General features: G+C 44.2%; 1 protein-coding gene across 1 annotated transcript in view; it reads left to right on the plus strand.

The window, feature by feature from the left end:
* CRHR2 (corticotropin releasing hormone receptor 2) overlaps positions 1-14857 on the plus strand; it is a gene marked incomplete at its 3' end in the record, with an annotated part of 152012 nt that overhangs the window by 28640 nt on the left and 108515 nt on the right. Inside the window, exon 3 of the mRNA XM_081345633.1 lies at positions 14232-14351. Within this exon, the coding sequence (XP_081201759.1) occupies positions 14232-14351 (120 nt within the window). The remainder of the gene's footprint in view (positions 1-14231; positions 14352-14857) is intronic.

Here is a 14857-nt window from a genome sequence, read left to right on the forward strand (position 1 = left end):
GCAACAGAAATTCTGGTCCCAATTCTGGTCATAAGTTGAGGACTGCTTGTGTGGGTCAAGGTATTGTGCCTATCTCCAGAAGGGAATAGGTGGATGATCTTTAGGGGACCCCTTCCTTTCCAATAGAAGCATGGAAGAATTCTATTCTGTTCTATTCTATTTCTTTTCTGTTCTATTTCTGTTCTGTTTCTGTTCTGTTCTATTTTATTTCTGTTCTGTTTTATTTCAGTTCTATTCTGTTCCTGTTCTGTTCCGTTCTATTCTGTTCTTCAATTGGAAGGAGAGACTCACAGGAACAAAAGCTGTTACAGTGATCAATAAATCAGAAGTTAATCAGAAGACTAGTAGAGGGTCCTGGTAGGTGTGAATGGAGGTTTAACCAATGTGGCTTTTGCCTGGAGGAGGAAGGGGGCTAGCCTTACACAGCTGGGTGTTTTTCACCAGGGGTAGGCAACCTTGGCTCTTTTATGACTCGTGGACTTCAACTCCCAGAATTCCTGAGCCAGTATGGCTCAGCTTGGAAACCTCTCCCTTTCCCCTCAGCATGGCTGGCTCAGGAATTCTGGGAGTTGAAGTCCACGAGTCATAAAGCGGCCTAGGCCAGAGGTAGGCTACCTTGGCTCTTTTATGACTCGTGGACTTCAACTCCCAGAATTCCTGAGCCAGCATGGCTCAGCTTGGAAACCTCTCCCTTTCCCCTCAGCATGGCTGGCTCAGGAATTCTGGGAGTTGAAGTCCACGAGTCATAAAAGAGCCAAGGTTACCTACCCCTGCACTGACTAGAACATACTCATGTTTTTAATGTGAGCACGAAGCAAAAAGTAAAAATAATTTTAAAATGAAAAGATCAGCAGCAGCACCGCCTCAGTCAATCAACAGATCCCCCTCTGTAGCAAACCTAAAACTCCATTCCAGATACAGGTAGTCCTCAATTTACAGCCATTTGTTTAATGACCATTTGAAGAGTCACTGTGAGCGTGTAAGCAGCTATACGAATTTCCTAAACAAATAAATAAACAAACAAGTTCAGTGGGGCATATAACCACTTTTGTGTATATAACTTCTCCTTGCACTTAAAACCATCACAATATCCCTGCAGTCATGATGTCAAAATTTAGGCAGCATGTATTTACAACGATTGTAGCTTCCCAGCGTGACGCAGTCCCATTTGCAACTTTCCCAGGCAACTTGTGGCGAGCAAAATCAACAAAGGGAAGCCAGATTCACTTGCAAAAAGGATCATCAAATCAGGCGTGATTCATTTAACAAATGCATCACTTAGTGGTGGAAATTCCAGGTCCCACTGTGGCCATACATTGCAGATTATCGGTATTTCTCTGCTGCCAGTGGCTCCCTTCATCTGGCCTTTAATGGGTCATGCTGGGAATTGTAGTACATTTGAGGTCTGCAGGGTTATCCCATGCCCAAAGCATGATTTAGGGCAGGGGTCTTCAAACTTGGCCCTTTTATGACTTGTGAACTTCAACTCCCAGAATTCCTCAGCCAGGCACACAGGCTGAGGAATTCTGGGAGTTGAAGTTCACAAGTCATGGAAGGGCCAAGTTTGAAGGCCCCTGATTTAGGGCTATTGAAGACTGTGACAGGTGTTTATACATGCAAGAAAGGAAATTGAACCATCAGGTAAGAAAAGCAGGATGCCTCCAAATTCTGCTTACTGCCTAAAGTGGAGTTGTAAGGTTTGATAGCCACCTAATGCAGAATAGTAGTAACTGTGAGAGGGATCTCGGACTCCTAGTAGACAATCACTTCAATATGAGCCAGCAGTGTGCTGCAACTGCCAAAAAAGCCAACACAGTGCTAGGCTGTATTAACAGAGGGATAGAATCAAGATCACGTGAAGTACTAATACCACTTTACAATGCCTTGGTAAGGCCACACTTGGAATACTGCATCCAGTTTTGGTCACCACGATGTAAAAAAGATGTTGAGACTCTGGAAAGAGTGCAAGAGCAACAAAGATGATTGGGGGACTGGAGGCTAAAACATATAGGGAATGGTTGCTAGAATTGGGTATGTGTAGTTTAACGAAGAGAAGGGTGAGGGGGGACATGATAGCAGTGTTCCAATATCTCAGGGGCTGCCCCAAAGAAGAGGGAGCCAAGCTATTCTCCAAAGCACCTGAAAGCAGGACAAGAAGCAACGGATGGAAACTAGTCAAGGAGAGAAGCAACCTGGAACTAAGAAGAAACTTCCTGACAGTTAGAACAATTAACCAGTGGAACAACCTGCCTCCAGAAGCGGTGAATGCTCCAACACTGGAAGTTTTTAAGAAGAGACTGGACAGCCATTTGTCCAAAATGGTATAGGGTTTCCTGCCTGAGCAGGGGGTTGGACTAGATGATCTCCAAGGTCCCTTCCAACGTATTATTATTATTATTATTATTATTATTATTATTATTATTATTATTATTATTATTATTATTATTATATACTATCACTTCTAGTGATCACTTCTGGTGAAAAAAGAACTAGGGGTGACATGAGAGCAGTCTTCCAGTATCTCAGGGGCTGCCACAAAGAAGAGGGAGTCAAGCTATTCTCCAAAGCCCCTGAAGGCAGGACAAGAAGCAATGGATGGAAACTAATCAAGGAGAGAAGCAACCTGGAATTAAGGAGAAATTTCCTGACAGTTAGAACAATTAACCAGCGGAACAACCTGCCTCCAGAAGCTTTAATTGCTCCAACACTGGAAATTTTTAAGAAGAGACTGGATAGCCACTTGTCTGAAATGGGCAGGGATAGGCAACCTTAAGGGACACGGTGGCTCAGTGGTTTAGGATGCTGAGCTTGTCGATCAGAAGGTCGGCAGTTTGGTGGGTCGAATCCCGAGTGCCGCGTAACAGAGTGAGCACCTGTTACTCGTCCCAGCTTCTGCCAACCTAGCAGTTCGAAAGCACGTAAAAATGCAAGTGGAAAAATAGGGACCACTACGGTGGGAAGGTAACAGCGTTCCGTGCGCCTTTGGTGTCTAGTCATGCCGGCCACATGACCACGGAGACGTCCTCGGACAAGCGCTGGCTCTTCGGCTATGAAACGGAGATGAGCACCGGCCCCTAGAGTCGGAAACGACTAGCACGCATCTTTACCTTTACCTTTACCTTTACCTTTACTTTAGGCAACCTTTACCTTTACCTTTACTTTAGGCAACCTTGGCTCTTTTACGACTTCTGGGAGTTGAATTCCATGAGTCATAAAAGAGCCAAGGTTGGCTACCCCTGAGCAGGGGGGGAGTTGGACTAGAAGACCTCCAAGGTCCCTTTCAGCTCTATTCTGATTGCTCTTGATACTATCCCTCTGTTGATGCAGCCCAGGACTGCACTGGCATTTTTGTCAGCTGCAACACCCGTAGGCTCATCCTTAAGTACTGCTCTTTAAACTTTAAACCTTTAACTTAACTCCAGATCTTTCAGCTACCCCTTAAAAGGGGTAGCCAGCCAGGAGCAATGATGATTTGTCCCGAGTTCACATGAAACCTAATGCCTCTTCCGCCTCAAATGCTCTTCTTGGGGCCATTTGACTAATGGAGCGTGTTGAAGACAAGGGGGCGCATGCGCGATGAGGACCGTTGAGAGGTCTCTGCGCTAAAAGGCAGCCGGCTTCCACTTCAAAACTGAGTAATGGGAGAGGGCAGGACCTGTTGCCTAGCAACCCTCCATCTTGAGCGGGGTAGACCTGTGCGCAGAGCTGGAGCGCCGGAGGGAGATTTTTGCTCCTTCTCTTTAGATAGTGGAGCTTAAAGAGGTGGTAGCTCGTCTGAAAGATCCCTCCGTTGTTGCAAAACCAGGGCCCTCTTCTCCGACAACCATCAGCTGAGAAACTGGCTGGGGCAGTATAACAGAGTTGGAAGGGACCTTGGAGGTTATCTAGTCCAGAGGTCCCTAACCTTGGCAACTTTAAGACTTGTGGACTTCAACTCCCAGAATTCCTCAAGCTGGCTGAGGAATTCTGGGAATTGAAGTCCACAAGTCTTGAAAGTTACCAAGGTTGGACATCCCTGATCTAGTCCAGGTCCCTGTACAACCAGGAGGCACTATACCATTTCAGACAAGTAGTTAGCCAGACTGTTCTTAAAAGCTTCCAGTGTTGGAGCACCTACAACTTCTGGTGGCAAGCTGTTCCACTGGTCAATTGTTCTCACTGTCAGGAAGTTTCTCCTTAGTTCCAGGTTGCTTCTCTCCTTGATTAGTTTCCATCCGTTGCTTCTTGTCCTGCTTTCAGGTGCTTTGGAGAATAGCTTGACTCCCTCTTCTTTGTGGCACTTTCACCCCAATCTTTTCAGCTTTCCAAAGCAGCTGAAGGCAAAACGAGTAACAATGGATGGAAACAAATCAAGGAGTAAAGCAACCTAGAACTAAGAGGTAATTTGCAATATGGTGAATATAAGGGGAAATTTTCTAATGGTGAGAACAATTAACCAGTGGAACAACTTCCCTTCAGAAGCTGTGGGTGCTCCAACACTGGAGGTTTTCAAGAAGAGACTGGACAGCCATTTGTCTGAAATGGTATAGGGCAGGGGTAGGCAACCTCGGCTCTTTTATGACTCGTGGACTTCAACTCCCAGAATTCCTGAGTCAGCTGCGCTGACTCAAGAATTCTGGGAGTTGAAGTCCACGAGTCATAAAAGAGCCGAGGTTGCTTACCCCTGGTATAGGGTCTCCTGTCTGAGCAGGGGGTTGGACTAGAAGACCTCCAAGGTCCCTTCCATCTGTTATTCTGTGTTGCTCAATCTGAAAAGTCTGATCCCTCATCCGAGCCTTTGAAAGTGGGAAGGCAGCAGATTTCGATTTGTTAAAGTTGAGGAAGTCTCATGTCAGGAATTGGCTGCTTTTGCTGGGGCTCAGAAGCGGAGCAGGGATGGGTTTGGTTTAATTTTTGGATGGGAGACCACCAGGGAATGCCCTGACATAGAAGTGGAGCAGGGATTATCTGGTTAGTTTGTGGATATGAGGCCACTGGGAAATGCCATGTATTTGGGAGCCAGACAGGTGGATCTGATTACTTCTTGGACAAGAGGCCACCAGGAGATGCCATGGCGTGGGAGCCAAGCAGAGATGGGTTTAGTCCAGAGCTCCCTAACCTTTCCACCCTGGTGGCCCAGAAGCACACATGGCCCACATACGCAAATGGGTGCACTTGTGGTGCTGGCACTAGCGCCCATGCGCAAACGGGTTGCTGGCCCCCAATGCAAATGGGCCACTGGTGCCCCCACGCATGCGCAAATGGGCTGCTAGCACCCACATGGCACTGATGGCAGTGCTAGTGCCCCCACGCATGTGCAAATGGTACTACTAATGCCTTTGTGGCAGTGCTACTGCGAGTGGTAGCCAACAGACCACGGCCTAGTACCGGGCCATGGACCATAGTTTGGAAACTCTAGTCAATTCATGAAAAAGAGACCACTAGGAAATCCTAGATCTTCAGATATATTTTCAGGAGTTGAAGAATTTCCCAGAAGACAACAAATAGGGTTTCCTGCCTGAGCAGGAGTTTGGACTAGATGGTCCCTTCCAACTTTATTATTTATTATTATTAAATAAACATTTCCCTTGTTGATACCATGAAAAATACAGGCTATCTAGCCTTACAGCACAGGGATGCCCTCAACCAGGTGTTTTTTGATTGTTGAGAAAAATAGCCTTTTCTTAGGGGGAAAAAAACCCCAATTAAACAGGTCCCAAATAAAAGCCTTTGAACAGACAACAATAAAAGACCCAAAAGAGAAGCTACAGATTTAAACGCCTTGAGACTTACCAAATATAGGTAGTCCTCGACTTATGTCCACAATTGAGCCCAACATTTTGGTTGCCAAGCGAAACATTTGTTAAGTGAATTTTGCCCCATGTTACGACCTTTCTTGCCACAGTTGTTAAGCGAAACACTGCAGCTAAGTTAGTATGTTTGTTAAGTGGATCTGGCTTTTCCCCATTGGCTTTGCTTGTCAGATGGTCGCAAAAGGGGATCACATGACCCCGGGACACTGTAACCGTCATAAGTACATGCCAGTTGCCAAGCATCTGAATTTTGATCACATGACCATGGGGATGATGCAGTGGCTGTAAATGTGAATAAAATGGTCATAAGTCACTTTTTTCAGTGCTGTTGTAAATTTGAATGTTCGCTAAATGAACTGTTGTAAGTTGAAGACTATCTATAAAGTGGTATTAATGCTTAAGTTGATGACACCAAAAACTCCAGCACTAGTTCCCAAGAACAGAAATTCAAGTCTCTGGATGCTTCAACCAAAATCCTCCTTTTTTTTTTTGGCCCCATGAAAGCTAAGTTCAGAATGTGGAGAAAGTGGTATAGATAATCTTACAGTGTCCTTCTCCGCATTGCTCTCTTGCAAATGCTGCAAAACTGGCATGGAAAATCCAGCTTTTTGGGTGAACTTTGAAGATTTTTATACACTCAACCTCTTATTAGAAATAACAAGAACTACCACGAATTAAAAATAGAAGAGGGAAAACAAGAAGCAGAGAGAGAAATTAAAGGAAAAGCTAAAAGGTTCAGTAAGAAAAAAAGTAGAAGAAACTAGAAAAATATTAAAAGGCTGAAAGATAAAAAGAACTGCCTTCAGATATCCTTCACAGGAGTTATAAGTGCAATTATATTTTTACCCCTCTGTCTAAAGGTACTTCATAACACTTTCTATACTGTATCCTGTCTAATCATCAAAACTATAAATTACTGTTGATTTTTGTTCATGAAAAAAGGCCATAAAGAGGTTTCCTGTCATCAATACATGTATATTAATCCAATCTTTTTCAATCTTGGCAGCTTTAATGTGTCTGGACTTCAACTCCCAGAATTCCCTGTGAGCAATGCTAGCTGGGGAATTCTGGGAGTTGAAGTTCGAACAACTTAAAAGTTACCCAGGTTGAAAACCATTGCTTTAATCTTACACTGTGATCTCATTAGAAGCAAATACGAGTGAAGAAATTGTACCTATCCCCAAAAGGGACTGGATGGATGATCTTCAGGGGACCCCTTGCTTGATTCAGCCATAGTTTCATTCCATACAGCGTTAACCTTGTGAACTCTCAAGCTTCCTCCTTCCGTTATATATTCAAGATGGAAAGCGTTCGGTAATATTTATTTGTTATGTATATGTAAGGGTGCAGTAGGTCTATACATATGTTGTATATAGTATGTTTAAGTGTGTGACATGTATGTGTTCACTTTGAGAGCGGGCAACTAAATTTCATTTTTGATGTGCGCCATTGTGTCCACAGTAAAAAAAGTGACAACAAAGGTTATCTTATCAGTGGGCTAATGCCTCCTTAAGTAACACCAGCTGCCTGCAATTAGTGCAGGTTCGAGTCCCACCAGGCTCAAGGTTGACTCAGCCTTCCATCCTTCCGAGGTAGGTAAAATGAGGACCCAGATTGTTGGGGGCAATTAAGCTGACTTTGTAATAATGCCGCTTGGGGTGTGTGTGAAAAAACCCTAACAAGCAGGCATATACATAGAATGAAGGCTACTGCTAAGCTTGTAAGCCGCCCTGAGTCTTCGGAGAAGGGCGGGATATAAATGGAATTAAAAAAAATAAAATAAAAAAATCTTATCTCACCTCATCTTAAATCACCTCACCTTATCTTATCTTAACCTTGCCTTATCATCTTATATGCTGGAAAAAAAGACTGGCGGGAAACTCAGTTGTTACAGAGATTGATAGATCAGAATTTAATCAAAAGGCCACAGAGGGGGATCCTGGCATGTGTGAATGGAAGTTTAACCATTGTGGCTTTTTCCTCGGAGATCTAGCCTCTAGCTTTTCACTAGACCACGCTCATGTCTCCAATGTGAGCACGAAGCGAAAAACTAAAAAAGGATTGCAAAATGAAAAGAGAGCAGGATAAGATATTGGAACATGCCAATATGGCTAAACTGACCTCTTTGATTAGAGAAAAGACAGCATCTACACAGAAACCTCTTACGGACTTTTTGCATGAAACAAGACAAAAAAGAATCCATGTTTTCTGGTTCTGATGTTTAGACAGGATGGGATATAGAAAAAAAGAGAATTTAGTTGTAACCTTAAAGTAAGAGGTACATTTATACTTATGACTGCTGTAAAGAAAATTGCAAATGACTTTGTCATATTTCTTTTTTGCAGCTTTGAACCCACCATCCATCCTTCCTTCCTTCCTTTCCTTCCTTCCTTCCTTCCTTCCTTCCTTCCTTCCTTCCTTCCTTCCTTCCTTCCTTCCTTCCTTCTTCTCTCTCCCCTCTCTCATTCTTTTCTTTTTACCTCCTTCTCCCTTTCATTTTATTGATTTATTTATTAACTGTATATGCCACCCACCTCATTCTCAAGTTACCATGGGTGGCATATGAATTTAAATTTGTTATTTGATGTAGAAGCCATAACAATGCTTTTTTTTATTGAAAAAGTTTTACAATAGATTTTTGAATACAAACAACCCCCCTCCTCCCCCACCCCCCTCCCCGACCCTCTCCTCCCTCCCCTCCCCCCTCCCCGACTCCCCAGAGCTAAATACAGGGTATAAAAATACAAACAAACATAATCTAAAATATGCAAACAACAATAAAATATTAAATTCTATCGCACTTTAACTCTTAGTAAAATAACTATTAACTAGTTGTACATCATATAAATCCGCTACTTATTCAAATGCTAAGTGAAACTTTTTAGTCCCATATTTATTCTGAATATAATCAATCCATCTCCTCCATTCCACAATGTATCTCTGTTGCGAATGGTCTTTCAAATACGCTGAGATCTTTGCCATTTCCGCCAAATTAGAAACTTTTAAAGTCCATTCTTCTATAGTCGGCAGCTCTTCCTTCTTCCAATATTGCGCTACTAAAAGTCTCGCTGCCGTAATTAAATTCAACATCAACTTAGTATCTACAACAGTGGTATCTGTAATAATACCCAATAAAAACAATTGTGGAGAGAACTTTATCCTTTTCTTAAATATTTTTTGCATATTCCACCAAATTTTAATCCAAAAAGCTTTAACCTTTTTACAAGTCCACCATATATGAAAATACGTTGCATCCTCACAATGCTTGAGCAATGAGCTGGACTAGATTTTAGAAGAACTCCAAGGGGCCTTCCAACTCTGATATTCTGCTACATTTTGCTTGTTATTAATCTTTCATTTTTTAAAAAAAATAAAATTATACTTTAAACAGAAAAGGCAAAATCCTTTGCCCCAATGCACTATATTACCCAAACAGATGGATATCATATTGCAGACGTGAAGGCATCCTTTTTTTAAAAAAAAAACCCTAACCCTCAATAAATTCTACTTGTCTTCAACTATTTTGCTCTGTTTACATCTGCAGCCAAATTTGCTATATTCTGGTAAAATGGCTTTTTTTTACCAGGTACTGGTGGGATGATGGCATCTTTGCAATTTTCTTAACACTGATGCAGAACAAGCACTCCATCTTTTCGATGGCCTGTGTTTTTTCAGCTTCACAGCCTAGCCTCAGGGCTCTCCAACCAGGTAACAACTAGGTTGTGTCTCACAAATGAAGACAAAATCTGAGTCAGCTTAATTTCCTCTATTACCTGCCATTTCTCCTCTGAAATTGCTCAAATATTGGATTTCTTTGCAAGGGGAAGAGGTTGTGACTGGAGGACAGGATGAACTGCAAGGAAAGAGGCTGCAATGGGCACTTAAGAGGCAAAACGAGAAGTTTCAGAGGTCAGGAAGACATTGCTGCCCTAATGAGGCTCGGCTGGAGAAACACATTTTTCTTTCTGCTTGTTAGGACAGATTCAGGCTGAGCAGAGAGGTTATACTGGATCAGTGTGTGATTATCAGCCTTATTGTGGAGGAAAGAGTTAGAATCAGAGTATCCTGGGATTGAAAGGCACCCCTGAGGTCATCCATTCCAACCCTCCCTGTTCAGAGCAGGAATTCAAACTGAAATATGACAGGGAGCTAGTTAACTAGTTTCCAACCAGTGGAAGAGAACCAACACCTGATTTATGATTTCTCCATTGCATTTATAGCTCCAGGAACTCAAGGCATTTAGTTTGTTTTTCTTTTCTGTTTTTTTTTCACAACAACCCTGTGTGGGAGACTCATCTAACAGAAAATGCCTACCCCAAAGTTTCCATGATGGAAGATTGATCCCAACTCTCCCTAGTTTTAAGGGCAACACTTTCACCACTATATTACTATGGCTAGGGGTTTCTATAGGGAGGGTGGTCAAAAAAGTCAAGGCGGCAGCCGGATCATGCAAAGACCCTTTTTTTAAGTGTATCGGGATCTTTCTGTGGATGCCGCTGATCCTGGCTTTTGAACCAAAGAGGATCTTTTTTTATCCAATGGCTAACCCAATTTTAAATACCGTAAGTTTAGCAACTTGTACATGGTCCAAGGTACTCATTCCTGATCTTCATGCTCTAATCAAGGTATCCAGTGGTAAATTAGGGTGAGATTCACTCCAAATCAGCCACTTTACTTTGAAGCCAAGGGAAGATTTGAATCTAGGTTTTTTTTTCATGGTGGCCTTCGGACATTTGTACCTGTTCAGGTTCAAGTGAGCATCAAATAACAATACTTGGAAAGTTTCCTGGGTGGATAGTGTCATACCATGATTTAGGCACTAGGTGGAGCCAAGCTTGATTATTTATTAATCCGATTCATATAGCAGCCCATCTCACAAAAATAACTCTGGGCACTTTACAACAATCATTGTGTACAGATAGTCCTCAGGTTATGGCCTCAATTGGGATTGGAATTTTGGTCATTAGTCATGACAGACATAAGTCAAGGCACCCATCTAACCGGATCCAATTTTATAACCATTTATATGGTGGTCATTAAACGAACCCTGCAGACATAAGTTTGAATCTATTCTCCTGAATAGGCTTTCTCCCCCCCCTCCCAGAAACTGGCAGAAAACAACACAAATCATAACTGTGTGTAGCAATTAATCATAAATGGGAAACATGGAATGTGGTCATGTGACTGCATGGTGGGCAGGAAATGACATTTTATGACAGTCAAAAATGTTTTATGAGTCGTAAAGCACGCTTCTGAGACCGTGGTAACTCCAAACAGTCGTTAAGTGATTGGTGGTAAGTCGAGGACTACCTGTAGGCTGGAATGAGAAGGCTTCTGTTGGTTTCGTTCTGGTTTGAGAACGTTTTTCTTTTTCCAGCACTTTCCCCCAGCATGCTGGTGCTCCCTTGAGTGTCCTCTTTTTCCACGGTTGCGTGTGCAACAAAATGCAACCACGTGGAGAAAAATAATGCGTGGATTTTATTGAGAAGAATATTCATAGAAAAGGAACTGTGACAAAAAGCTAAAAACCCATCTCCTGGTCTATGCTTCCCTGCTTTTTAGCTTTCTCACTGCAGTTGCACTTCAAAAAACCCAGAGGGCAGAAATTTTCAACTTAAAAAATTCCACTTCCAATTTGTGCCTTGAATCCAAGCGAATTTAACAGAAAACAGAGTTCGAAGGGACCATGGAGGTCTTCTAGCCCATTCCCCTGTTCAAGCAGGAAACTATATCATATCCCAGTCAAATGGTTATTCTTAAAAACCTCCAGTCATGGAGCACCCACAACTTTTGAAGGCAAGCCGTTCCCCTGATTAATTGTTCTAACTGTCAGGAAGTTTCTCCTTAATTCTAGGTTGCTTCTCTCCTTGATTAGTTTCCAGTTCCACCGGTTGCTTCTTGTCCTGCCTTCGGGCGCTTTGGAGAATAGCTTGACACCGTCTTCTTTGGGGCAGCCCCTGAGATCTGGAAGACTGCTATCATGTCACCCCTCACCCTTCTCTTCGTTAAACTAGACCAGGGGTAGGCAACCTTGGCTCTTTTATGACTCGTGGACTTCAACTCCCAGAATTCCTAAGCCAGCCATGCTGAGGGGAAAGGGAGAGGTTTCCATGCTGAGCCATGCTGGCTCAGGAATTCTGGGAGTTGAAGTTCACGAGTCATAAAAGAGCCAAGGTTGCCTACCCCTGGCCTAGGCCGCTTTATGACTCGTGGACTTCAACTCCCAGAATTCCTGAGCCAGCCATGCTGAGAGGAAAGGGAGAGGTTTTCAAGCTGAGCCATGCTGACTCAGGAATTCTGGGAACTGAAGTCCACGAGTCATAAAAGAGCTGAGGTTGCCTACCCCTGAACTAGACATACCCAATTCCAGCAACCGTTCCCTATATGTTTTAGCTTCCAATCTCCTAATCATCTTTGTTGCTCTTCTCTGAACTCTTTCTAGAGCCTCAACGTATTTTTTATATTGTGGCAACCAAAACTTAAATTTAAGTTTTAAAATTTAAAACATCATAAAAAGCAAGAGGAACAAATTCACTGCTGGGGAGATTGTGTTATAAGACAAGGTGGGCAACAGGCCAAGGGCTGATCTCCGAAAAATCGATGGATTCAAAACAAACTATTAAGATGCCTGTCATTTCTTTTCAGTTAAAATGTAATTAAGTTAAAACACAATCGGTATCATCTTGAAAGCGTGGCCGGTCTTCTCCGAGATTGAAACTAAGCAGGAATAGGGCTGGATGGAAGGCCACAAAGAGATCCCAGTGCTTTAGGCTAGAAGAAGACAGACAGAGGCAACCCACTTCTATCTTGTGCTAAGAAACCTTGTGGATACATCGATGTAGGAATTTCACAGCTCATGTTTTGATTTCTTCTGCATTACAAACCTGCTTGCTTTAAAATTGTCGCCTCAGAGTGAGATGGCGGCAAACACATTTAATAAAAAGTAAATGGTTGGAGAAATTTAAGTGGGCACCACTGGCCTTGAATCTAAGGCTGTCCACCAGACTAACAACTTTGTGGAAAGATATCCATTTTGGGGCAGCTAGATCAGTGCCTCAGCCACTTTAATATGTGTGGACTTCAACTCCCAGAATGCCCCAGCCAGCTTGCACAAATTTCAGTTCCCATAATTTCCCAGCTACCACACCTGATCTTCAACTCCCAGGACTCTCCTGGGAATTGGATTTAGTTGAAATACCTAAATTTCAACTTCCCAGAATTCCCCAGCCAGCATGCATAGACTTGAACTCCCACCATTCCCCAGGAGGCATGTGTGGACTTCAACTCCCAGAATTCAAAGTTGCTCAGGCTGAGAAACATTGAGAAATACTTCTTTCTCCTTTTAGATTCCCTGTCGGTCAAATCCCTGTGTTTCTTTCCACCTCGAGGCTTAATGCAACAAAACAGCACTCCTTCTCTTCTTCCTAACAACAACCCTGCGAGGTAGGCTAGGTTGAGCTTGAGAGACAAAGGGGGGGTCTCCAAATTTCAGTCAGCTTCCACCACTGGGTCAACGTGACCCACGACTTTCCAACCCCAGTTTCCCCAAAGTAGAGCAGGATGGAGCCTCTGCTTCCTTCCTCCAAATTCCTTCTAGGGTCCCCACAAACTGGCCCAGTCGCCTGGAAAAGGAAGAACACACACACCCCGCCGCCACTTCTCTTCCTTCTCCCTCTCAGCCAGATCCCCCGTTTACCTCCAAGACTCCAAGCTGGAAGAAGGAATCAATCAAAGCAAAGAGAATACTGACTGCATGGCGCGCGCGCACACACACGCATACACGTGGGATTCCCCCTTTCTTCCCCACCCGGGGTGGGGGGTGGGTGGGAGAAATGGATTAGCTCTCAGCCAATGGCCAGCTTCTGGGGCTGCTGGGGGGGGGCGGCGAGACTCTGCGGGTGGGGCCGAAAGCCCCTTGCTGGCAGTTCCTGCCTTATTATTGGTTCCCATCCTGCTGGTTTAAGAAGGAGCAAAGATCTTCCCTTCCACCTAACACGCCTGCCTGCCCGCCCAGCCTCTAAGAAGCACTGAGGGGGGGGGGAGAGAGAGAGAGAGAGATGCGCCCCCAGAAACCTGGAGAGTCAGCTTGGCTTTGATTCCGAATCTCAAAAGGCGGGAGGAGAGAAGCAGAGCCACACCTGGGAGAAAGTCAGGATCCTTGCCAAGACTAACCATGAACAAAACCGCCGTCCTCCACTTTTTCACTGAGGACTGGGATGTCAACTGCAGCCTGTTCGACGCTCTGCAGGAGACCTTGGAGGGTAGGGTGGAAGGAGAAGAGGAACGGCGGGGGGCGTGGGCGGGGGGGGAAAAAGAATCTCACTTTGCAAGGCTTCGGCTTTGCGCGCCGCCGAGAGCTGGAATGAATTTATTTATTTTTTCCCCCTCCTTTCCATGCTTCTCTCCCATCCGTTCCCCTTCTCTTCACGGGCCATTAAGGTCCATCCTGTCGGGCCACCACGGACCAGATTGGGACCTGCTGGCCGCGGAGCAGCGCCGGGGATCTGGTGGCGCGACCTTGCCCCGAGTTTGTCAACGGAGTGAAGTACAACACCACTCGTGAGTAGCCTGAGACCCCCGCCCTCATTCGGAGACTCTGCGGAGAAGCTGAGCGTCAACAACTGCAAAAATGCTTTGCCCATCTCCACCCAAGTTACTTTCCTATATAAATATCTCTCTTTCCCCCCCCCCCCCACCCTGGCCATCCAGATGTGACTTATAATCGGTTGGGTTTCTTGCAAGTTGACGGGATGGACTTAACTTTGGAAGAATATTAAGGCTGCTGTTCACAACCAAATTCTCTCCTCCTATGTGTGTAAATGGGTGTCTTAGGTACTTATGAGTAAACAATGTACGGACCTCAATTTCCGCAATGTGTAGAAATCTCTCTGTGAGCTTGTGTGCAAGGCTAAGCTTACCTAGGACCCCTTCCACCCATCCAGACAGCAAATTGGTTCCTGTTTCCCAGTATTATCTCTGGTGTGGTTAATCTTCCTTCCTTCTGAAGTGGTACCCTCTTGGCAAGCTTTGATTGAAAGCCACAGTCCTGTTTCTAGACAAGCTAA

Source organism: Vipera berus (genome assembly GCF_964194415.1).
Source record: "Vipera berus genome assembly, chromosome: Z".
NCBI lineage: Eukaryota > Metazoa > Chordata > Lepidosauria > Squamata > Viperidae > Vipera > Vipera berus.